The sequence below is a fragment of the Setaria viridis genome, chromosome 7 (genome assembly GCF_005286985.2).
Source record: "Setaria viridis chromosome 7, Setaria_viridis_v4.0, whole genome shotgun sequence".
Lineage (NCBI taxonomy): Eukaryota > Viridiplantae > Streptophyta > Magnoliopsida > Poales > Poaceae > Setaria > Setaria viridis.
Window position 1 is genome coordinate 20,513,621 of NC_048269.2, and position 23,864 is coordinate 20,537,484.

Here is a 23,864-nt window from a genome sequence, read left to right on the forward strand (position 1 = left end):
AACCAGACACCAGCAACCGTCATCGAACTCGTAGAGAGAGGTCAGGAGAGAGGAGGAGAGGAGGGCGCTGAAAGCCACAGTTTGCTTAGGGTTTCTCTCCCCCCGCCGAGACAGACAAGTACACCACCACACACGCGCCTCCCCCTACGAAATTCACAAACCCACCGGAGGCACAGAAATTCCCGTGGGAGGAAAAATCCCGTCCGAAATCCGGCGCTCCAAATCCGTCCGCCCCCGAAGCGCCTCCCCCGAGCCCGTCCCCGAATCCGGCACACCCCCGCTGAAATTCCCCAATCCTCCGCGGGTCGCCGCCGCCGCCGCCGCCGCCTCCCTGCGACCGACCCGCGCCCCCGTCGCAGCCGCTGTCGCGGATTCCCATCCGAGGGTTTCGTCTCTCCCCCTCCCTGCTACTGCCGCCACGAATTGTCGCGACCGGCCCGTCATCGGGTGACCTTCTCGGGCCCGCGAGGCGGGGGGCTCCTTCCGCGGAAATCCCCCCTCGTCGGGAGGCGGCGCGCCCCCTTTCTCGCCGCCCCCGCGCTCTGTTGGTGCTTGAGTGGCGTGGGGGTGGAGATCCACCCGGGCGTGGATCGAATCCTCTTCTTTCGGTGGTGAGTAACCCTAGCTTGCTCCGGTGGATTGTCAAAGGACTTCGTTTTGTTCTCGTGGACCTGAGGATTTGTTATCGACGTGGTACCCTGCTAATCCAATCCAATCCGTGCATGGCCTGATTAGGTTTTTATTCTCCAGCGCGGAAGATCAATCCACAAAGGTGCACGAACGGTTCATTTCCCCAATAATTCGGGGGTTCAACTGAACCCCCATGCCCGACGTTAAGTCCGCCCCTGGTGGTGGTGGACTGGATTGGCGGACACTGCTGATTTCGTCACGGGCATGGAGCGAGCTGAGCCCTCGTTGAAGCCGGAATGGCTGCTGCGGCCAGCTACGGTAGCTGTCACGGCTCTACGGCCCGCAACTTCACCCCGCGCAGGTGAGCTCGCACGACGCACGTTACTTATCTGTTTGTGCTGCTATAGTCTCTAGCGCTATGGATAGAATTATCATGCAATTTATGTCAGTTATGATGAGAAGTCGTAACGGATAGGCTTATAGTGACACCGGATACGGCAGTTATCCCGCCAGTACCTAGTTTTATACATGCCAAGCGGTGGCTTTTGTTTATGCATGGCGGAAGCTAGTTCAGTTTTATGGTGAGAATTTGCTGCCTCATTTCAACTCATGCTAGCTAAAAACAAGGCTTCCACAGGTGCGCTGTTTTGTTCTGTCATTGTGCAATAGGAGCAATGTCTGCATGGTGAGGTGTTCTATTTATTATGTTCCATGTAACTCATTGCCTCAGTCAGTTCCTGGTTGCGTACTTGCATTAGAAGTGTGCTTAACTATGGTCACTATCAAAGGGAAGCTGTTAGGGAGACATTGCTTTGGATATGAGCCTTTGCCTTGTATAGAGGAACTGACGTTTCTCAGTTTATTGTGTAACAATGTAACTGCAATGATTATTGTGAAGTTTGGGATTCACATGTAAGGCAAATTTCTTACTGGAGTACTGGGTTCTTTGTTGGAACCTTGGGGGGTTGTTCAAAGTATTTGTTCTTTTCCTGGTCTGTTAGTCCAGTTTCAGTGATGCTCTTGTAGTCTGTGTAGCAGCAATCCATCAACCTCTTTCTAATAGTGAGTAAGGATTAGGAACGGCGGACACACGCAACTCTGTATACGTAAGAGTGCACTCGAACACCAATCATCCATGACGTCAATCACATCCGTAAAGCCTGAAACATAATCCTCACGTGCGCCTTTTCTATTTGGGTTTCCACCAACATTTTCTTGCCTATTGTATTGTGTAGAGAACACTAGGGATTTTTAAAGCCTGGTTTTCCACGTGCAACTAATATACAGAAACAAAGCAAATGGTAAGCGCACGGCAATGATTAAACATAAATTTATAACCAAGTAAACCAATTCATTACCAGGCCATGCTTTCCACAAATGGTGAATGTAACTGCAGAGGTGGCAAATCAAGAATTCAATACGAAGGCAAATTGTCGCTTTCGCGGCATCACTGAGTCCTTGATGCATGGGTTCTGGGGGAGATGAGTGCACGTCCCTTCAGTTATGATTAGCGTGTTGGAGATTATTTGAGCTTTCTCCTAGTGTGCTTGTACATTTATTTTGTTGCTTGTTGCGTCTTGGCTGCTTATTGGAGACATTGCATGGGGATTATCCTTTATGTTTCTGTGCTAATTAGAAAATAATAGCGTTTCTATGCTTATGGGATCTTTTGTTTTAGTGCTTCTTACAATATATATCGTTGATGTTTAATACTCGGTTCATATGGATGTGCATGAATTGTTCATTATTTGTTAGTTACACTGATTTGCATCTTGATGCTTTTTTATTGGCATTATGTACTAAGAAGATCTTCCTTGGATGACTTAGATGATCAAGGCAGGGGTGCTTCATCAAGAAACCGTTCATCAGGGCGTGATCGTGATCGGAGCTCCCAACAGTCCTCGTCCCGGAGGAATTCAGGCTCTGGTGGGCCAAGGCGGAATGATCGTGATGGTGCGGGGAAATCAAGAGGCTATTCTAGTTTTGGAAGGCACAACAGGGAAAGGGTGCAAGAAAAGGACCCTGATTTTCGTGACCGGGAGAGTAAGTTGGTTCAGCTAGAGGACCCTTTACGTGATGGCTTCGAGTCGTTTAGCTCATGCAGGTCTGAAAAGGATAGGCTTAACCGTACTCGTTCAAAGGTGTCGGTATCAAATCGGGCAGGAGTAAGTTTGGAAAATGGTAATATATCTAAAAAGGATACTGGTGGCATCTCCTTTGAGCGAGAATTCCCATACCTCGGTTCTGAGGACAAAAATGGAAAGCAAGACATAGGTAGAGTTCCATCTCCTGGAATTAGCACCCCAATTCAGAGCATACCATTAGTCATTGCATCTGAAGGCTGGAATTCAGTGCTAGCAGAAGTACCTTTACTCAGCGATCCAAGCATTAACTCCATCTCCACTTCTTCATCACCCGCTGGTTTAAGTAAACAGTCTGAAGTGTCCAATTCTGGGAGTGCGCTGAGCATGGCAGAAACAGTAATGCAGTCACCATTAAAGATTTCCACCGCACCTCAGGTAGTTAATCAATATGATTTCTTATGTTTTTCCCATTCGTGTCTCATTCCATTCTCTTGATTTAAAACTTGCATGTATGGTTCTATTTATTCAGCTATCAATTGATGCTCAGAAAATTGAAGAACGGACTATGAGGCAGTGCATTCTAAGACCTCTTACACCATCGTCGAACAAAATTTCTGTAAGTACCCAGTTTATTGCCTTTGTGCCAATGCATGCTTAAGATCTTTAGTCTCTTTCCATCTTGTTTGGTAATATTATGGCCTTTTGAGGACAGCACAGTCATTACAAATATATTTATCATCTTTTTTGTATTTTATAATCAAGGAGTACAGTTATGTGCAAAGAATGCTTCAACTAACACTTCCTTTGAGTTCCTTTTTATTAGTGAAATCAACCGTGTCAGCTAACTTCATTATCACAAGATCATATTTTGTTCCATGCTATTTGGTTAGCGATCATAGTCAATGCATTTGAACTAAGATTTCCCATTGTATGTTATTTAATCTTCATTTTACCCATGACCTAGTAGGTGTTGGCAATTACCTTGTGAGCGCTAAGAGATATAGTCAATTACGCAAACAAAATTACTGGAACTGATTGCTTTGTTTTTTGAACGCACATGCTTGGAATTGGATCTACGCATTTCCCTGTTTTCAAATTGTAGAATCCTGAATATTTTTCTACATTAATTATTTAGTGCTGTAAAATTTCATATGAGCAAGTATTTTCAAAGTACATGCTTCACTCTTAAATTGGGAAGCAACTTCTTTTCTTTCATCTGTAACCTTGCTTATCAAACTGTCGATAGTGCTTTACCAAATTGATTTGGACAATTAAAAGGTCACCAAAAGATATACATGGCACCAGAAAATGCTTTGTTTAACATGTGCGTTCCTGATTAATCACAACTTGTTTACAATGTGATTTGCTTTGTCACGGTCCATCCTGAATCCTGATATGGACTTTGTGCCTTTGATATTTTCATTGGCACTGATTAGCTAACATTTGGAAAGTTTTGGGTGGTGAAATTATATAGGTTTTGTGGCAACAAATACAAGAAACATAGCTAGCACTTAGTTTTCAGTTACTCTTGATTGCAGCAATGCTGTTGTACTATTGATGGTGATATTACTATTGTTAGAAATTGTGATTCATTTATACCACCAACTGATCTCTTGTAGCTACTTATTATGGTTAATGTTCCTTCTAATGTAAGTTTTCTATTATCCATCCACTCATGTGAAAGGAGCTATAGCGTAGCAACATGTTTCCATCTTTTTTGTGCTATCAGTAGTCTGGCTGCGGAGTGTAAGTTACTGTGCAGAATTTAGTGGGCAACTGAAATACTCGCGCTAAATTATGATGCCTGGTAACTGACAAGAGATTAGATGTTCTGTTAAGTCTAAATCAGTTTGCCAGTATTATTGCTTATCAGAAAATCATCTGTTTATTATTGCATTGCATCATCAGCATTGGAATGTTATATATTTCCTATCATCACTCAAATGCAGTAGAAAAGTTCGTTGAGGTGAATGTTCTTCTGACTGCATTTCCTTGTTTGTTTCACATATTTGTCGAGTAATGTTCTCTTCTACTGAGTTGGTGGCATGGTTGTTTGAACTAATTCATTTGGAATACTGTACAGGCATCAAATTCCTTGGATAAATTAAAATCTAAAGGTGCAAGAGTTGGAGATTCTAATGGTCCTATCAAGGTTGCTCCGCAACTGTCGCTGCAGCCATCTATCAGCTCTATTCGCACTCCAGTCAAAACTGAGCTTGTAAAGCCGTCTCAATCAGGCAGCCTTCAAGTCCTTACCCGTGAACAGAATGGTACTGTAAATACTGCTGCCAAAGACAGCACCAGCAATCCTGTGAGCCCTGTTCTAGGTCGATCTTCTTCAATGGAACCTATGAGAAAGTCTGTTGTCAACCCAAAGCTTAATTTTGGCATTAATGGTCGTTCTTTGCATCTGCTGCAAGGTTCAATTGGTGATAGAAAAGCAAGTGCAAAAGGCAAGCAAGATTTTTTCCAGACATTGCGTAGCAAGTCTGCAAATGGTTCCAGCACTGCTACTGAATCTCCATCTAGTCTGGTTGATGATCAGCAGAACTCTTGTCCCGAGTTTATTGAAAATGGAAGCAGTTCCTGTGAAGAAGCATATTCTTGTGAGGGATCTCAGCAACACTTGTCTGACAATGAGGAAATCATTCCGCCTTCAGAATCTCATAATGTTTTAGATGAGGGATCTCTGGGGATTCAAGTTGACGACAGGGATGCCAACTCTTTACCAGTATTTGCTGGCACAGAAGATTTAGCTTCCAAGAAGCCCCAGCCAGACAACGTTGAAGATGTTCTGCCTGTGAAACCTGCATATATAAACGATAGTTCCGTGATTTCCAACTCTGTTGACAATGAAGCTGATTTGCCACTGGAGGGAGCCCATCCTGCTCATGAGTTCGAACACACTGGAGCAGGGGAGGAGAAACCCTGTCCTGCTCAAGAGTTCGAGTCCATTGGGGCAGGTGAGGAGGAAGAGTTGAACCTCCTGAGATCTATGGGCTGGGATGAGAACGAAGTAGTTCAACCTCTTCAGCAAGAGGAGATTGCTGATTGTGTAAGTGCTTGCTACATTCTCTAGTCTAGCTGATTGAATTTACTTCAATGTACTTGCAATTTGCTGGAGTGCTAGATGGGTTGCTAAACTTTTCCTATATTTGCAACGTTTTTTGCTTTGTAGCTAAGGCAGAACGTGAGGCTGCAACAGAAGCTTCAGGAGTGCAGGGGCTGATCTCCGAATCTGTGGATCTGTGGAGCAACGTAACTGTATGGCCACCATGCCGAGAACATGTGGCTGTGGAAGCCGTGGCATGCCAAGTTTTGGTAACTTCCTCAGTCAACTGATGAGGGAATGATTGTCTAGCTTAGCAAATGAAGAGTTTTGTTTTTGCCAATGCTTGTTCGGTGGGGGGAGGTTTCATGGGTAGCGCCGATAATTCCCCCCCGCTTAAAAGAGGTTTTAGGGTTTTTCTTCCTCATTTTCCCAGAAGGAATACACCAAATGTAAGTCTTGTCTGGCGTTGGAGGCACATAGGTGTGCGTTGCTCCGAAAGAAGAATAGGCTGTCTTTTTTTTTTTTACTTTTCATCGCTTATCTTTTGTTTTCCAGAAAAAAAGAAGGGAAAAAAAGAATGGTCGCGCTTAACATGAAAAAGGTGCACAGGAATTATCTTGGTCTTGAATTTTGCTTGCCTTAGCGTCTTTTTATGGTTTCGTTCTTGCTATCGTGGCATCGTTTACTCTTTCAATTTTGCGATCTCCCCTTTGGTTCCTGTTATAGCGTGACCGGGAGGTTTTATCCCAAATTTCCACGTGGAACAAATTTTGCAAAGGCTAAAGCTCAGTAGCTCTCCTGATGGGTTAACATCAAGGTCTATCTCATAGTGCCCCGTGATTGGTTTGGATCGTTCAACTTCAACTTCTTTCCGAGTGCTCGTACACAATTCTTTCGGGTATCCCGCAAGCTACCACGTCTTCTGAGTAACAGTTCTCGTTATCCAGTAGTGTGTCACAGTATTCTCCTATGACACGGAATCTTATGGTTGGGCTTTTCGGCACCTGCCCCCGGTACAGAGAGAGAGGAAGGTGGACGGCGCTGATCTACGTAACAGATTCGTAGGACCAGTCGTCACGAAACATGATCTCTATCATATATATATGCTTTTGCAGGTAAAATGTTGCTTTCTCACCTACACCCATCGACGACTCCCCAAAGAATAGCAGCAGCTCAGAAAATTGCTCACCGAACGCTACACCCTCGTCACAAGAAGCTCCCACACGTTGGCTTGTTCGCCTTATTTGCGAAGATTGATTTTGCGATGCACAACCTGGTTTGTACGTGTGGCAAAAGTCTTGGCTGCTGCCTTCTCTCGCGACGGTTTGGGTCAAAGCATCGTCATACAAACTAGTCGCGTGCATATGGAACGACTCCGTCTTGTTTAATTCTTTGTATTTTGGATGATGGGTGCGTAGAGCGCATGGGGTGCGCACGGGGTAGAAGATATAAGCGTAGTATGATCAATTTGATCACTGATCGATGCACCTAATCACCCCCAAACAAGTGCAATCCCAATCATGACTTACTTGCAAGGGAAACAAGCTAGCCGAGGTAGACGAACATGGTCAGGGGCCAAGCAATAATCTAAAAGCCCCAGTTGGACCGGCCGGTTGCTCACCAACTTAGGCATCATACGTGTGTTGGCTACCTAGCTCCTCCCTTTTCAAAGGAGTCAAACAACAAATCTGTCTACTTTCCTCGCAAACGAGCCACACAACTTTAGTAGCAGACCGGACTGTAAATCACATCCGTTAGTTCGAATTTAAACATGAAAAGTGCAGTGCTTCTAGAGAGAAATCATGTAGGACAGCACAGGCAAATAACTCGGGAGGAACGTTCCAAAGCGAAACGCAGCTATCAAATTCGTAACCATTTGGACCTAAAAGGCCACGTTGGTGCACACAATCAGCCAAGGAAAAAATGTTATCGAGTACTACAAACCAAACAGGCGCCAAGGAGAAGCTTGTTGCGCGATAAAGCAGCTAGCTACCTCCAATTAGTAGGTCCAAATCCACATCCCAGTCTCCTTCAGACGTTCACCGTTGCTTCATCGCCCTGGAAGGCTTGCTGTCCACTGGCTGCTTTCTCACCTCCTCCATCATCTCTCTTTCCACTCCCCTGTCGTGTACTCTTGTTTTCTTGAGAGCTTGTATTTTACACTTGCTTACAATAATCAGATGATTCCCACAGTTTTATTTGCATATGGTCGTGTAGAGCAAACCTAACTATAACTACCAAATGATGCTTTTATATTCATGATCACACAGGTATAAGTCTGGCCTCCGTCCAATAGAAGAAGGAATCACCCCCACACTAGCTTTCCCTCTCTCGCTGCCCTTCCAAGCTCCAACCCAAAAGGATGGAGTCGTCGCTAGCACGGCTGCTTCTGCTGGTGGCCGTGGTGGCCGCGGCGGCCAGGTGCGCCCTGGCCGGGACGCCCCACCCCAAGGGCCTGCGCGTGCGCCTGACGCACGTCGACGCCCACGGCAACTACTCCCGGCTGCAGCTGCTGCAGCGGGCGGCGCGCCGGAGCCACCACCGCATGTCGAGGCTCGTCGCGAGGACCACCGGCGTGCCGATCCCGTCGAGCAGCAAGGCTGTTGCATCGGGGGGCGACCTGCAGGTGCCGGTGCACGCGGGCAACGGCGAGTTCCTGATGGACCTGGCCATCGGCACGCCGGCGCTGTCGTACGCGGCGATCGTGGACACCGGCAGCGACCTGGTGTGGACGCAGTGCAAGCCGTGCGTGGAGTGCTTCAAGCAGAGCACGCCCGTGTTCGACCCGTCGTCGTCGTCCACCTACGCCCCCGTGCCGTGCTCCAGCGCCCTGTGCGGCGACCTCCCCTCGTCCAGCTGCACGTCGGCGTCGAGGTGCGGCTACACCTACACCTACGGCGACGCCTCGTCGACGCAGGGGGTGCTGGCCACCGAGACCTTCACGCTGGCCAAGTCGAAGCTCCCGGAGGTCGCGTTCGGCTGCGGGGACACCAACGAGGGCGACGGGTTCTCGCAGGGCGCGGGGCTCGTGGGGCTCGGCCGCGGCCCGCTCTCCCTCGTCACCCAGCTCGGCCTGGACAAGTTCTCCTACTGCCTCACCTCCCTCGACGCCACGAGCAAGAGTCCGCTGCTCCTGGGCTCCGTCGCCGGCATCTCCGAGAGCGCGGCGACGGCGCCCGTGCAGAGCACCCCGCTGGTGAAGAACCCGAGCCAGCCGTCCTTCTACTACGTGACCCTGACGGGGCTCACCGTCGGGTCCACGCACATCACCCTCCCGACCTCGGCGTTCGCGATCCAGGACGACGGCACGGGCGGCGTCATCGTCGACTCCGGCACCTCCATCACGTACCTCGAGCTGCAGGGCTACCGCGCCCTGAAGAAGGCGTTCGTGGCGCAGATGTCCCTGCCGGTCGTCGACGGGTCGGAGATCGGGCTGGACCTGTGCTTCCGGGCCCCCGCCAAGGGCGTGGACGGGGTGCAGGTGCCGAAGCTGGTGTTCCACTTCGACGGCGGCGCCGACCTCGACCTCCCCGCGGAGAACTACATGGTGCTGGACTCGGCGTCGGGGGCGCTGTGCCTCACCGTGGCGGCGTCGAGGGGGCTCTCCATCATCGGCAACTTCCAGCAGCAGAACTTCCAGTTCGTGTACGACGTCGCGGCCGACACGCTCTCGTTCGCGCCCGTGCAGTGCGACAAGCTGTGAGCTCGCCGCCGGTGCTGGCTTCGTGGCCCTGCGTGTATGCGTGTACGTATGCGGTTGTATTTTCACTGGATGTTGATGGGTGGTTATTGGTCACGTGGACCTGTAGATATCATGTTCGCGACGCGCTGATTTCATTTGTCTGCTGGAACAATGGGCGGGCTTTGCTTTTGCTTGGATTGCTGGGGAAGTCGCGGGGAGGTTTAGGACGGAGACGGAGACGGAGACCCATTTGGTCCATGGGGTGACCTCGAATTGACTTGAGAAATCCCTGCGTTTTAGCAGCGTTTAGACCTCGCGAAGGCAGCGTTAACTGTGCGCTTCGGTTTTCAAGGCTATCACTTCGGAGAGCTTTAGCGCTTCTGAAATCAGCGATCTTCTGGGAGACGATGATTCTCCTTTTCCTAATGGACCCTGACGATGATTGTCAATTGCTCTAAGATCCCAATCAGAAATTCATAATGTAGTAGAAACGAGGACATTCAGCGTAATCCAGAATCTCCGGCTAAATGGGCCATTTGGAGCGCCTTCACGCCGACCCGGCAGCCCAGAATTCTGGGGCTGCGGCCCAGAGCGTGAGAGCCGTGGCGGCGTGCCCGTGACTCGAGAGCGGCCACGACCCGACGTGCACAAGCCCCCGCGTCGACGCGCGGGCCGTGCATTTCGGCCACCCAGAAGATGAGAAGTCGAACGTTCTAGCGGAGCATTCAAAATATTCGTATCCTTTGAAAAAAAATAGCAGCACACGCGCGCACAAAAAGAACACAAGGATGTCGTGCCATGCGACGCGATGGCGATGCTAACACTAACCAGTTCGCCTTTGCCACAGGCCACAGCACCTTCTTTGTATGGCCGAGGAAACAAAGCCGCCGTCGCTTATCTACTTGACCCATCTCGCCATCAAGCAACGGACACATGCCGCAAACGAGCACCAGCCTCTGCGCTCTGGCCATGGGGCTGCTGCTGGTGCTCCTGCTCTTCCTCGCCCTCCCGGTCCTCCCGGCGCGCTGCGACGGCCCGGCGCCAGCGCCGCGGCAGCGGTCGGTCCGCCTCGAGCTGGCCCGCGTGGACGCCAACCTCACGGGCCACGAGCTCATCCGCCGCGCCGTGCAGCGCAGCCTCGACCGGAACCAGCTGGGGGTCGTGGCGCGCCCTGGCGGCGGCGGAGGCGGGGGTCTCAGGGCCGCCGCCGCGGGCGAGGCCCCGGTGGTGCCCGGCGGGGGCGAGTACCTGGTCAAGCTCGGCATCGGCACGCCGCAGCACTCGTTCTCGGCGGCCATCGACACGGCCACCGACCTCGTCTGGATGCAGTGCCAGCCCTGCCTCAGCTGCTACCGCCAGCTCGACCCCGTCTTCAACCCCAGGCTTTCCTCCTCCTTCGCCGTCGTGCCGTGCAGCAGCGACACCTGCGGCCAGCTCGACGAGCACAGGCACGTCGTGCACACGTACCCATGCACGGACGAACCAACCCTGCACGTTCACTGACAAACACCTTATATATATACTGCGTGTGCGTGTGCTACAGTTGCCGCTCCGAGGAGGACGACGCGTGCCAGTACACGTACAGGTACAGCGGGAACGGCATGACCAAGGGCACCCTGGCCATCGACAAGCTGGCCGTCGGCAGCGACGTGTTCCACGGCGTCGTCTTCGGCTGCAGCGACACCAGCGCCGGGGGCCCCCCGGCGCAGGCGTCCGGGCTTGTCGGCCTCGGCCGCGGGCCGCTCTCGCTGCCGTCCCAGCTCTCCGTGCACCGGTTCATGTACTGCCTGCCGCCGCCCATGTCCCGGACCCCGGGGAAGCTCGTGCTTGGCGCCGGCGCCGATGCCGTCCGGAACGTGTCGGACCGGGTGACCATCACCATGTCGTCCAGCACGCGCTACCCGTCTTACTACTACCTCAACCTCGACGGTATCGCCGTGGGCGACCAGACCCCGCGCACGCTGGTCAGGACCACCGCGACGCCGCCGCCAGCCACGGACGTCGGCGGCAGCGGCGCGAACGCGTACGGGATGATCGTGGACATCGCGTCGACGATCTCGTTCCTGGAGGCGTCGCTGTACGAGGAGCTGGCGGACGACCTGGAGCAGGAGATCAGGCTGCCCCGCGCCACGCCGTCGCGCCGCCTGGGGCTGGACCTCTGCTTCATCCTGCCGGAGGGGGTGGGGATGGACAGGGTGTACGTGCCGACGGTGTCGCTGTCGTTCGACGGGCGGTGGCTGGAGCTGGAGAGGGACCGACTGTTTGTGGAGGACGGCCGGATGATGTGCCTCATGGTCGGCAAGACCAGGGGGGTGTCCATCCTGGGCAACTTCCAGCAGCAGAACATGCACGTCCTCTACAACCTGCGCCGGGGCAGGATCACCTTCGCTAAGGGCAGCTGCGAATCTATGCAGTGATTTTAGTGAAATTGCGCATTGGTTCCACGTGGATTCGGACTTATCGCATGACCTTGTACTGCGTGCCACGATTTTAGACCTTTAATGAAATTGGACATCAGGAGATTAGAGATACTGGTGATGGTGTGAATTAGCCTTTGCCTGAAATTTCTGAACTACGTAGAAAAGTGCATCCTTTCAGTTTTCGTCAGCCAGAGGTGAAGAGGAGATAACAATGATCAGGAAAATGTTCTAGCATTTCCAGACAGGATTCTGGTCAATTTATGAAATCTGTTTTTTTTTCTAACGCCGGTCAGACCTAGAAAATTTGAAGGACTTTGGAATTTTATATAGCATAACAATAGCACATCATTTCTTTGGTCCATTCTTCTTTGGTAGCCTCCTCTTGTTATTTGTTGTTGAAAGTACTGATAGCAAGAAAACGTTAATTTTCATTCCAGCTTAGAAAGAACAAAGAGGAGGGAAAACCCCAAGGTTACCTCGGTAAATCTCTAAAGTAAGTTTTCAAAATACCATTCATGGATGAACAGGATGCCACAGGAATATAATCACAAGACAGCCATATTAAAAAGCAGCTTATTTACACAAGATTATAGCAATGTTTGGGCATGAATGAATTCTAACTTTCTTTGGAAATCTTTACCCCCGAAAGAAGGGGGAAATGCCGTTATTCAGTTATTCACTCAGACAATTTGGCGTCGGAATACTCACGCACAGCATTCGCCAGTTCCTGGACATGTGGGTCTACAACTCCTGTCATCAAATATTTGAACTTTGAAGCCCATGCCTCAGATTGTTCTATTGTTCTTAAAAATTCTATAGAAGAGTAAAACCTTGGTAACCTCACCTAGTTTGTTTAAGGCATCCTCAAGTTTGAACAGATACTCTTTGTTAGGTCCAGATGGGCCTTCAGCAAGGTAAATTTGCCTAAACACAGCAAAAGTTTTCTTAGAAAACTAAACATGGCACAAGTTTTACCATAAGTTAACAACAGGTTCAGTTGCACAATCTAGTAGCGCAAAAGCTAATGGGATATCATACCTGGTCATTTCTTCCAGAGGTGCAGGACCAAGATAGTTTTTGTTGCTCTCCTTATTCGTTGTGGCGAAGTATCTGTTATCCATGTATTCAGTTCCATCAGTGAAAATTTGGTATGCATGAAATGCTTATTCGAAATTACAGAACCACTTACACCATCACATTTGCTACTGCTGGTACTTTGGGCGACGAATCCTGAAAGTTATTACAGCTTATGAGTAGTTACACGAGGAACACTGTCAAAAAGGGAAACAGTTCCAGCACTCATATCTTACTGTATACAAGTCAAGGTAAACCTTCTCATCATACTGCTTCTCTCTGACTTCTAGATACTGCAATTCAAATCTGAAGGTAAATGCCAATAGAAGCAAGGTAAGCAACACAAAATCAGTTCGTGCCGAGATTGCTGCCACAAGTACCATCAAGATAAACACATTAAAGTTCATATATACGGCAATTCCATAAACTCATTCACGACTTGATCATAATTTCTGGAGAGACTGTAGGAAAAAAAACATATGAGTTCAGGGGTATCATCCAATCTGTTTATTTCCATTATGACAGGTAAGGAACACCAGCAACATTCTAGTGTCATCATTTGGACAGTTGTATTGGTGAACAGTATCTGGCTGATTTGCAATAAACTCACCTCCAAAGCTGTCTGCTTATCTTCCTCCCTTATTTTGTAGGCAATTCCCCACTACAGATGTAAAATGGAGAGATTAACTCGCAAAATCAATGCATGAACCGTGCACAGGATTGGCAGGCTATCATATCATACTGACATACAGAATAAGATGACAACATGGGGGAGTAACATCTATCATGAAAAAGCTTTTGCAGGTAGCTATGAATTTACTAAATCATGTGGTTGTACTACCGAATCATAGCGCATCCTACTGTATGAATGCTCATGCTCATCACAAGACAAAGTCAGAGAGGGTAGAGACACGCGGCGGAGGGGGGGGGGGGGGGGGGGGGGGGGGGGGCGTACGCAAGTCGCCCCGGACTGGTGCTCGAGCGTGACGGTCCTCCCGGGGAACTGCGGCGTGCCTCTGTGGTCCGTGCTCCCTGTCCGGCGACCAAAAGAAACGGAGAAAAACTGAGGGCGGGCACGAAGAGGCCAGTGTGAGTGCGCGGCACCGGCAGGCGGGTGTAGGAGAGGTTACCCTGGTAGAAGACACGGCGGTAGTCCCGGACGAAGCCGACGACGCGCGCGTCGTAGGCGAAGCCGGGGTTCCAGATCAGCGAGCCGTACCCGAACACCCACGTCGGCGACGCCGCCGCCGCCATGCCTCCCGGTGTCTCCTCCCCTCTCCCTCCGGTGGAATCGAGAGCGGTTTCAGGTTTGTTGCGCGCGGATAGGGAGCGGCGGGGCCCACGCAGGGGAGTCGCTGCGGTGGTTGGTGCGTGCGCGCGTGCTAGCAGGCGGGCGAATCACGCAGAAATCGGGAGGTTGATGACAACTTGTTGGTCATTTTCTTTCTTTCCTTTTGATCTATTCATTTTGGACGGTGGTCGAACGTGACAAGTGGCTGGAAATGAATTTTTCTTTCTTTTGCTCACGTCCGGGAACTGTCACGGTCTGCTCACGTAAAAATTTTCTCGTGGATTTCCACCTGCAGTTGTCTAAAATCCATCGAATTGTCTTGTTTCTGGAGAGATTATTTCCAGGCAGAATTGCTCATAAGTCGTAACGTCTTCATGTAACAGATGGAAACACCTAAACAACTCAAAAGCTATGGACTGGCTTCAGTGACTCAAAGGTTGGCAGTGAATGCAATGCAAGTGCTCCGGCTTCCTGGCCCCCCGTTCCATTTCTTCTGTCACACCTGGATTTAAGGTAGCAAATCATCCGCTCAGGCTGGCACGTTAGTGGGTGAGTCATCCACTCATCTACAAGACACTGGCCCTGTTTGTATACGCTTTTCTGGAACTCGCTTATCTGACAAGCAAGCTTATCTGATAAGCCTGCTGTCTGGAAAATCTGCTGTCTGAATAAGCAGGGTGTTTGACAATCCTGATTATTTTGTGTCGATTGTCTGTCCTGGTTGGTAAATTGACCTGAATGCCCCTAAGGCTGATAATAGCTCATTTTTATTGTGAATCTGAGGAGAAGACAATTCTAATACCTTTGGAGTTTGTTAAATAGAAATTACATTACAATAATACGAAATTCATATGATAGCAAATACTTTACAATATATCCTGTAGTTTTTGAATACAGGGCTCAATTGACTGCTAGACTATAATGCAGATGAATGTTGACCTGGAAGTGCATTGCTTGTGCATTATTGCTCCTTTCTTTTGGTTTCACAAGAAATAGAAATTTGGAGTACTTTCTAATGTGTTTTGGGTTACACTGATTATTGAGCACCAACATGACCAAGCCGCCAGGGGCCAAGCCAGGCGGTGGGGGCTAAGCCCGGCGTCGGGGGCCAAGCTGCTAGGGGCCAAGCTCGGCGGCGGCCAAGCCCAGCGATGGTCGCGGGAGGCGCGGGGGCGGCGGCGGACGGGAATCGAGCGGCGGTGGCGGGAGCCAGTGACGGGAGCGGGCGGCGGACCGGACCGGGCGGCGGACGGGAGCCGGCGGCGGTCACAGGAGGCGCGGGAGTGGCGGCGGCGGCGGGATCTGTAGGCGGCGGGAGCCGGCGACGGGAGCTGGCCGCGGACCGGACCTGGTGGCGGACGGAGCCGACGGTGGTCGCGGGAGGCGCGGGGGCGGACGGGTGGTGGCGTCGGTGGGTGAGGGTAGCGGGGGAAAAATTGGTCGCTTGCCCCAGAAGCGCCTCCCGGCATGCGTACAGAATAAGCCGGTCTTCAGTTGTTTCCCAGCTTGTGAAGTAAGCGGCTTACGTAGCAAGCGGGAAATAATCAAAGCGTTTGGGTGGGCTTATGGCTTATTTCCACCGATAAGCGGGAAATAAGCGGATACAAATAGAGCCACTATTGTTGACACCCAAATTCATATTTTCGTGTCAACAACTATAATCATACAAGACCCTGTATGTTTTCAAATGTCAACAGCATCCCCATCCAAAGAGCCATGAGATACCAAACGAAAAACAGGAGACAGATGCTGCGTGTCAGTTACACAAAACAGGCAAAGCGGCACTGAGAAAACATGAGAAAGGCAGCAGCTGCAGCACAGCATCTTTCACAGTTCACACCCACACCAGCTTGTGCAGATCATAAACGGAACAATCAGGAACCCCTGACTTTTGAACCCAGTCAATCAGTAAATCATTCAAGACCAATCTGAATAATTGGTACAAGAAGCCATGCTATGCACAGTGTGAAGAATGCGCCAAGTAGGAAACAAAGCATGGAATTCAGAAGACAGGGTCATCAACTACCCTCCTTTCAATCAGGGGGGATACATGCATTCGAATAGGTGTTTCATAGGACAAAAGCCATCACAAGCACATTCAGAAATTGTCTCAAGCCAGAACCTACCTTTATCTATCTCCAATACTACTATATTTTATTTTTCTACTGTTAACTGAAGCTTATTTACTTCTCTGCATAAGCAGTGGCACTCTAATGCAGGTCTTGTAAGGTATGGAATAACAATGGTCACCAATGGTAGATGCGCAGGTTGGCATCAGACTACAATACCGAAACTACCTCAGAATCATCAGCTGGTACTCTCAAATGATCACTGCTGCAACCCCTCCAAACTCTAAACAGAACCCTGTGAATCACCACTGTCAGTATTGTTGTCGTCGTAGTCACCTCCGCTGCTCGAGTCAGTGCTGTACTCAGGCTCCCATGGCTCCCTGAATGACTCGAGAGCACAGCACCGATCCTCAATATCACCGTCAAGCCTGACGTTCCAGCAGCCAAGTATGTCCAGCGCGCGCAGCAGGGGACACTTGTTAAGAATGGCGTTTAATGCAAGGTCACTGAACAGGCCATAGGCAAGCTCAAGCTGTTCCAGCACCGGCATGGTGTTTGCGACTGCCAATGCCTCTTCTTCAACTACCTTAGCAGCTGTATTGTTACCCAGAGGAGGATCTGGAGGGGGCATGTTCCTCTTCAGTTGAATGAGCAACTTGCAGTGCCAGCCTAGTGCCTCGATTCCTCTGGACGTGATATTCAGGCAATTACTGATGTCCAGCACTTTAAGTGCAGGAAGGCATTCTGCATGCTTTTCCACGGTTTGATCAGTGATCTCACTCATTGGGATCTGGAGGACATTGAGTAGCCTCCCGCTGTCCAACAGAAGCAAACATCAAACACTATTAGTTGCAAAAAATGTGATTTGGATGTCATATTTGCAGAGTACACCGAACTGAAAAATTTAAAGTAACAACTATTAGCTGCATAAGTCACTAAACGCACATGGGAAAGCATGGTAGCACAGAACAGTTTTTTTTTTAAAAAAAAAGTTCACTGTCTGAGTATATGACCAACATATCCCTATGCAACCTTAAGTCCTCACTGAAGCAGTACAAGCCTTAATCAAACAAATTAGGCCATAGTACAAAGGTATTACGCACCATCAGTCAGGGAAGCATCGACATCTCTTAAGAGGCATCATGAAAAGCCAGAGCTTCTGTCACTAAGTGAGTAAGGTTGTCAGCTCCAGTTACAAAGAACCAGGGATACACCCAGAAATTTCAAATAATGATGCTCACAGAGGACCAATGCAGTATATTACCGTTCTAAGTTCTAACAATCTTGATAACACAGAGTGATGAAAACATACAGAGCAGAGCATCTCATGAGATGTGTGATACATCAGCTGTTCCTCCCTTTCTAGGAATTAAGTTGACAAAGGCAAGTCAATAAGTATGAGCTACAAGCCTACAACAAACAGACTCTCTGATTGATTCAGAAAATTTACAGTGTTATGCAAAAAATGGACAGCTTCTGGTAGCAGCATTGTAGCAAGTAGCCCGCGGCAGGGCTGATTTGTACGCCATTAGGCAATCTTATGCAAAAAAAATTGTATGACAATTTTGCAATCTTATAAGGAAACAGTGGTTCCAGAAGAGACCATTATCATCTTACGTTTGTGAAATGCCATGCCAATGTGGCTCACGCGCATCAGACAACTTAACACGAATTTTCCCAAGCCAAGAATGAACATTTCATGATTGAATCAGACCAAGCGTCAGCAAGGACAACGTGACTTACGAGGCTGCGACGTAGGCGAGCGAGGCGTCCCCGACGCGGTAGGCGGAGAGCCTCCGCAGCGTGCCCTGCGCGCGGGCGACGAGCCGGCGCACGGCGGCGTCGGCCCTGGCGCGGCAGTTGACGCGGCGGCACCACGCCTCGATGTCCACGTCCCCCCACATGTCCGGCGACGCCGCGGCCTGCCTCCACGCCCTGCACACCAGCGCCACGCCCCGCGCCACCTCGTCCGCGGCGACCCGCCCGCGGAGCACCAGCGCCAGGATCTCGGGGCTTACCGCCTCCGTCCACCTCCACTCATAAACCACATCCTCCTCAGCGCCTCCCGCCTCTCCTACCCCGGCGCCCCAAGGCCTCGCCTTCTCCGCGTCCGGTTCCGTCCAGTCCCACATCTGCACTCCCTTCCCCCCGCAGGTGGCCGTACCGGCCGCCTTAGCCGGCGCCGCCGCCTCCGACCAGCTCGTCCAAAACCCTCCGCTCCCGCAGCTCGGCCCACCAAGCCCCGCCTTTCCCGGACCAAGAACACCCCTCGCCCACCCTCCACTACCACCAGCGACGACCGCGTCGCCTCCACCGGCGGGGCTCTTCTTCATGGCCTCAGCATGCGACCACCTCACCACGGGCTCTGCCCCGCCGCGCCAGCCGCAGTCAGGCCTCGCCCTCTTCGCCTTCCACCCCTGGCCTCCCCCTCCGCCCAAGCGACCCCACAATTTTTGGTTCCTACGCTTCATGTCCAGCGATCGCCGCCCGCCGCACACCCCTTGGGGTTTTCGTTTTGCGAATTGGGGAGAAGGGGAAGCGGAAGGGACGGGCCGACGGGGGTTTCTTGTCTCAGCGCGCACACCACTGAAGTATGAAAGGACAAGGAGCTAGCCTTTATAGCTGCTGAGCTCAGCGGCTCCACCCACTGGCCACAGAACCACTTCGTACAGTACAGAGGAGGAACCGATGCACGACGCGTGTACCATCTGACGGTTCGAGGCACTTCACCTTTTCGAGTTGTCAGTTCGGGAGGTCTGAATGGTCTTAATGCCACATCTCACTTACAGGTGGGGTACAATAACGTGGGACTGCTTGGGCTTGATTTTTTGAGAGGATCTTGGGCCAGGAATTTTATTCTCGGTGCAGAAACCCGGTCTGGATCTGCTGGGTTTCTGTTTAACATTGGGCTAACAATTTAGGCCCATCTTGTAAAAAAATTTGGGCCCATTGAAACACCATAGTGTCGTCATCACCTCTATAAAAGCCCATTCCTCTCTGGTGGTGGAGGGGCGGGGTTGCCCTAACAACCCGGGGAGCCACCGGTCTCTCCCTCCCCTGAGCGAATGGCGGCGGGCCTCAAGCCATCGTGTACAAACGCAGCGCGGCCGCGCTCGCGTGGCTCGCCGCTGCACACGCACAAGCACGCCCGCCTCGCCGAGCCTCAGACGGAGCCCACGGAGGCGCACGAACCGAGGGAATCAGCCCGCGCGCTGTGCCATGGCCCTCTCCGAGAGCTCGCGGAATGCGCTGCTCCCCGGCTTCCTCTACGCGGCCCCGGCTGCCGCCTCACCGTTTGCCGCCGCCGGTGGCGTGGGCGGACGCGCGGTCGCCGCGCCGTCTGCCGCTTCGGCGGCGGGGCCCGCGGTTTGGGCGCGGGCGCCGAGTGAGCCGGGGCGGAGGATCGAGATGTACTCGCCGGCTTTCTATGCAGCGTGTACGGCCGGCGGCGTCGCCAGCTGCGGGCTCACGCACATGACCGTCACGCCGCTCGACCTCGTCAAGTGCAACATGCAGGTGAGCGTCTCTGGGGGCTTTGTTCTTCTAGTGGCTGATATGCATTCCTGAGTTATCTGGATGTTGGCTCGATTTCGATTCGAATCAAATGCTTGTGGGCCTGCTTCACATTCGCTCAATTTATCACATCTGAGCTATAAATAATCGAGTTTATTGCGCATCAGTTTGTTTACTGCATTGCACGTGAGATTCTGTTTGGTCATTTGATCCATTTCATGATTCATGATTTCTAGGTCTAGCTTTGAATTTGACATTAGTTGGAGTCCTGGACTGATTGGTTGCCTTGCTTGCACGTTTTGATGCTCATATTTGTGATAGTTGTCAATGCACATTGATTACTAATGAAACATTTTATTGATTGAATTTCAGATTGATCCAGCTAAGTACAAGAGCATCTCTTCTGGTTTTGGTGTTTTGTTGAAAGAGCAAGGTGCCAAGGGTTTCTTCAGGGGCTGGGTACCCACCTTGCTTGGATACAGTGCTCAGGGAGCATGCAAGTTCGGTTTCTATGAATTCTTCAAGAAGTATTACTCAGACATTGCTGGTCCTGAGTATGCCGCCAAGTACAAGACCTTGATTTACCTCGCGGGATCTGCTTCGGCTGAAGTCATTGCAGATGTTGCCCTCTGTCCAATGGAGGCTGTGAAGGTCCGCGTGCAAACACAGCCTGGCTTTGCAAGAGGTTTGTCTGATGGTCTCCCCAAGTTTGTAAAATCTGAAGGCTATTCTGGGTGAGTGGAAGTGTGTATCAACTTTACTTATGTACCTATGTCTTCACTTTTCTAACAATATGTGGGTTTATGCAGGCTGTATAAAGGAATTGTTCCGCTCTGGGGCCGACAAATTCCTTGTAAGTGCATATTTCCTGTCCTATTGCCAATCTCTTTTATTTTTTATTTTTTAAAATGTTTGTGCCCCCTCTGAATCAGCTGTTGACATGATGATTTAACTTATCTTGTTATTCACGGATAAACTCAGCTCCTCTAGATATGCTTACATTTGCAGTAATTTAACCTTATTTGTGATGTCAGTGATGCAGTGGAAATATATTAATGGTGTCATTACCAGTGATATTTTAACACCCGTATGTATATCATGCATATTTAAGATCATTTTTATAGTTCTGTTTGACACACATGGGATGAATGCATATATTTCTTGAGATCACAATGTTTATGTCTGCACATGAATATCTGCACAATGTGTCATGTTTGTTATCACTTGAACTAGCGTCCAATTAGATGCTGTATCTTGCTAAATCAATTTCTTTTTGTTTATAATTTGTAGAGTATCTTTTATAACGGTAATCATTTATTACTGATGATAAGTCTTATCATCTTTCATCATTGCCGATATCTCATTTTTTATTAATGTGTAAAATGCTAGTTTTGATACAATTATTCTGGTGCGCATAGTTCTTCTTGAAATCGTATAATGGTTTTCAAGATTCAAGATTTTATGTGTGCATATATATAATTTTTCCACACTGCTTGAGTCATCTCCATAATTATATCTGGACCTAGACTCCAATGAGATGGTGTATATTTCTTTGTCTTAAGAAATTGTTATGCTCTTGAACGTATGGCATAAAATGTTTGCTATTCTGGTGCACATAGTTCTTCTTGAAATCGTATATGATTTTCAAGATTTTATGTGTGCATAAACAAATTGTCCACACTGCTTGAGTTTTCTCTACTATAGAGCTAGACTCCAATGAAGTGGCGTACATTAATAAAAATGTTAAGTTGTCGAGATTTAGCACCTCTTCTGTTTTAGATTTGCATCTTAATCTTCAGTTATGAGGAATTTGCATCCATGGATGTAAAATTATGATAATCATTTTTACATAGTTATGCCTTGATGTTCCTCAATTTATACCTTTATCTGTACACTAGGATGTGTTTTTTCCCATGCACATAGTTCTTCTTGAAACCACACTATGGTTTTCAAGATTTTATGTGTGCACATATAAATATTCCACACTGCTTGAGCTATCTCTGTTGTTATGGAGCTAGACTCCAATGAAATGGTGTACATTAGGAAAATTACCTAATATGTTTGTGTTGTAGAGAGTTTGTTACCATTTTATTTCAAATTTGCATAATGATATTCAGTCATGGGAAATTGGCATTTTATCATGTAATATTTCAATGAGGCTTCAAATGGAGTTATGTCTTGATGTGGCTACTTGTACCCGTAGGTGCATTCTAGGGCGTTTACTTTCATGCACATAGTTCTTCTTGGAATCACATTATGATTCTTTAAGATTTTATGTGTGCATATAAAAATTTTCCACACTGCTTGAGCTATCTCGGTTATTATGGAGCTAGACTCCAATGAAGTGGTGTACATTAACTTGTGGCTGCAGCGCAATGCATGATTCTTAGACACTGCTTCTATGTTTATTTGGATGGTGTTTAATCCACTTCTCTCCATTATAGTGGGAGCTGAACTACTATTTTGCTTGCATTACTGCAACAGCCACTGAAGCTTATTGCATAACTAGTTTTTCCTTGCATGTAGGTTGCGTCCTAACTTTGCAGAAACATATGATCTTGCTTGCTTTGTGGCACATGTGTTTCTTTTTTTCCTTTTTTGCTTTGATTGATATTGAGCACTAAGGCACCAGTATGCTGTAGCACCCAACTTTTATTGTAAACCTTCAATATTTAAGAATGCTTGTTCACCATCTTATGATTTTATTCAATGCAGACACTATGATGAAATTTGCCTCTTTCGAGACTGTTGTTGAGATGATATACAAATACGCCATCCCTTCCCCCAAGAGTGAGTGCAGCAAGAATCTCCAGCTTGGAGTGAGCTTTGCAGGGGGTTACATTGCTGGGGTGTTCTGCGCCATTGTTTCTCACCCAGCTGACAACCTTGTTTCCTTCCTCAACAATGCTAAGGGGGCAACTGTTGGCGATGTAGGTTTTCAAGATATCATCTTCTGCTCATGAATACATGTTATCTTGGATATTTTACCATATCAATATAACTTGTTGCTTGTACAGGCTGTGAAGAAGATTGGCCTAGTGGGGCTATTTACGCGTGGCCTGCCATTGCGAATAGTGATGATTGGCACCCTAACTGGAGCTCAGTGGGGTATCTATGACGCTTTCAAAGTCATGGTTGGACTGTAAGTATTTCTTTTTGTTGAAATTTGCTCCTTGTCAATCCTGTACTAGTCTTATAGTTCATGACAACTTAACGGGGCTAAATTTTGTTTGTCCAGACCAACTACTGGTGGTGTTGCTCCAACACCTGCTGCTGCTAAGGCCTGATTCTACACTACCGAACATCTAACAGCAATTTTGGCGCCAACAAGGATGATGACCATCCAGCTCCTTTTTCCCTGTCGTTCTATAATTCTTTTAGGAAGGCATACCTGCGTGCCTGCTAAAATTTCAGATGAGACACAAGCTCAATACTTCATGCTAACTCGAAGAAGAGACATTTAGGAACATGTTAGTAGATGGTCCTCAGGTGCATAGTGATCGCTGTGGAAACCATGGCGTCCTTTTCTTTTTAACATGATATGATTCTGGAAGTACAAATTTGTATAGACTCTTTCGACTAGAGCTGTCTTGCTGGCTCGATTTGCTGTCAATGTGCCCAGTACATTTACCATTTGATACTTTTGTGAATGAACACAATATAGCTCTTGGTGTCTATATTCTGCTTGTTTCCTGGTACCCTTTGTACCCGTGCGAACTCCTTTCCTTGCTGTCGAACAAACAGCCTCCTGGCGCCCAGGCCCAGTTGCTGCGGATGCTAAGGTGGTTTTTGCCATTTCGGACCATGGCGAGGAAAGTTCCCAGTCGCATGGTCAAGATCAAATATCTTGGGACTGTCACTCTCAGTACCGAGCCCAACGTCAGGGGAAACCAATGGAGCCTTACGCCTCCTGCCCTCCTGGCGAAAGATCTCCAAACTCACCTATGTCGTTGCAACTTGCCACGTCTACGCGCGTGCTTCTCTAGTTGTCTTGCTGATCTTTTGTGGCATCCTAATACTACATAAACGTCTGCTACCTGCATGAGCTT

General features: G+C 49.1%; 6 protein-coding genes across 8 annotated transcripts; 4 read left to right on the top strand and 2 right to left on the bottom strand.

Annotated features, from left to right (window-relative positions):
• Positions 1 to 23: 23 nt before the first annotated feature.
• LOC117864008 (uncharacterized) lies at positions 24 to 6,394 on the top strand. 3 transcript variants are annotated; one of them, XM_034747966.2, is made up of 6 exons: positions 24 to 611; positions 736 to 991; positions 2,458 to 3,149; positions 3,244 to 3,330; positions 4,798 to 5,769; positions 5,893 to 6,394. In XM_034747966.2, the coding sequence occupies exons 2-6, from the start codon at positions 895 to 897 to the stop codon at positions 5,941 to 5,943; spliced, it is 1,899 nt and encodes a 632-aa protein (XP_034603857.1). In that variant the 5' UTR covers positions 24 to 611; positions 736 to 894; the 3' UTR covers positions 5,944 to 6,394. The 3 variants fall into 3 exon arrangements, with proteins under 3 accessions (XP_034603857.1, XP_034603859.1, XP_034603858.1); XM_034747968.2 differs by having other exon boundaries at positions 3,262 to 3,330; XM_034747967.2 differs by having other exon boundaries at positions 751 to 991.
• Positions 6,395 to 7,740: 1,346 nt separating this feature from the next.
• On the top strand, positions 7,741 to 9,637 carry LOC117865445 (aspartic proteinase nepenthesin-1). Its single transcript, XM_034749645.2, has one exon. The coding sequence runs from the start codon at positions 8,129 to 8,131 to the stop codon at positions 9,467 to 9,469; it is 1,341 nt and encodes a 446-aa protein (XP_034605536.1). The 5' UTR covers positions 7,741 to 8,128; the 3' UTR covers positions 9,470 to 9,637.
• Positions 9,638 to 9,783: 146 nt separating this feature from the next.
• On the top strand, positions 9,784 to 11,979 carry LOC117865443 (aspartyl protease 37). Its single transcript, XM_034749644.2, has 2 exons — positions 9,784 to 10,896; positions 10,992 to 11,979. The coding sequence occupies exons 1-2, from the start codon at positions 10,382 to 10,384 to the stop codon at positions 11,863 to 11,865; spliced, it is 1,389 nt and encodes a 462-aa protein (XP_034605535.1). The 5' UTR covers positions 9,784 to 10,381; the 3' UTR covers positions 11,866 to 11,979.
• A 431-nt stretch (positions 11,980 to 12,410) lies between these two features.
• On the bottom strand, positions 12,411 to 14,335 carry LOC117865446 (gamma-glutamylcyclotransferase 2-3). The gene is made up of 8 exons (XM_034749646.2): positions 14,073 to 14,335; positions 13,898 to 13,974; positions 13,553 to 13,603; positions 13,179 to 13,235; positions 13,058 to 13,098; positions 12,907 to 12,978; positions 12,713 to 12,792; positions 12,411 to 12,618 (listed from the first exon to the last, which is right to left on the bottom strand). The coding sequence occupies exons 1-8, from the start codon at positions 14,194 to 14,196 to the stop codon at positions 12,545 to 12,547; spliced, it is 576 nt and encodes a 191-aa protein (XP_034605537.1). The 5' UTR covers positions 14,197 to 14,335; the 3' UTR covers positions 12,411 to 12,544.
• Positions 14,336 to 16,245: 1,910 nt separating this feature from the next.
• On the bottom strand, positions 16,246 to 18,875 carry LOC117863256 (F-box protein FBW2). The gene is made up of 2 exons (XM_034746893.2): positions 18,046 to 18,875; positions 16,246 to 17,117 (listed from the first exon to the last, which is right to left on the bottom strand). The coding sequence occupies exons 1-2, from the start codon at positions 18,771 to 18,773 to the stop codon at positions 16,586 to 16,588; spliced, it is 1,260 nt and encodes a 419-aa protein (XP_034602784.1). The 5' UTR covers positions 18,774 to 18,875; the 3' UTR covers positions 16,246 to 16,585.
• Positions 18,876 to 19,307: 432 nt separating this feature from the next.
• LOC117865530 (mitochondrial phosphate carrier protein 3, mitochondrial) lies at positions 19,308 to 23,492 on the top strand. The gene is made up of 6 exons (XM_034749756.2): positions 19,308 to 19,818; positions 20,188 to 20,549; positions 20,625 to 20,668; positions 22,531 to 22,745; positions 22,833 to 22,957; positions 23,054 to 23,492. Exons 1-6 carry the CDS (start codon positions 19,522 to 19,524, stop codon positions 23,100 to 23,102), a joined length of 1,092 nt encoding a protein of 363 aa, XP_034605647.1. The 5' UTR covers positions 19,308 to 19,521; the 3' UTR covers positions 23,103 to 23,492.
• Positions 23,493 to 23,864: the final 372 nt, after the last annotated feature.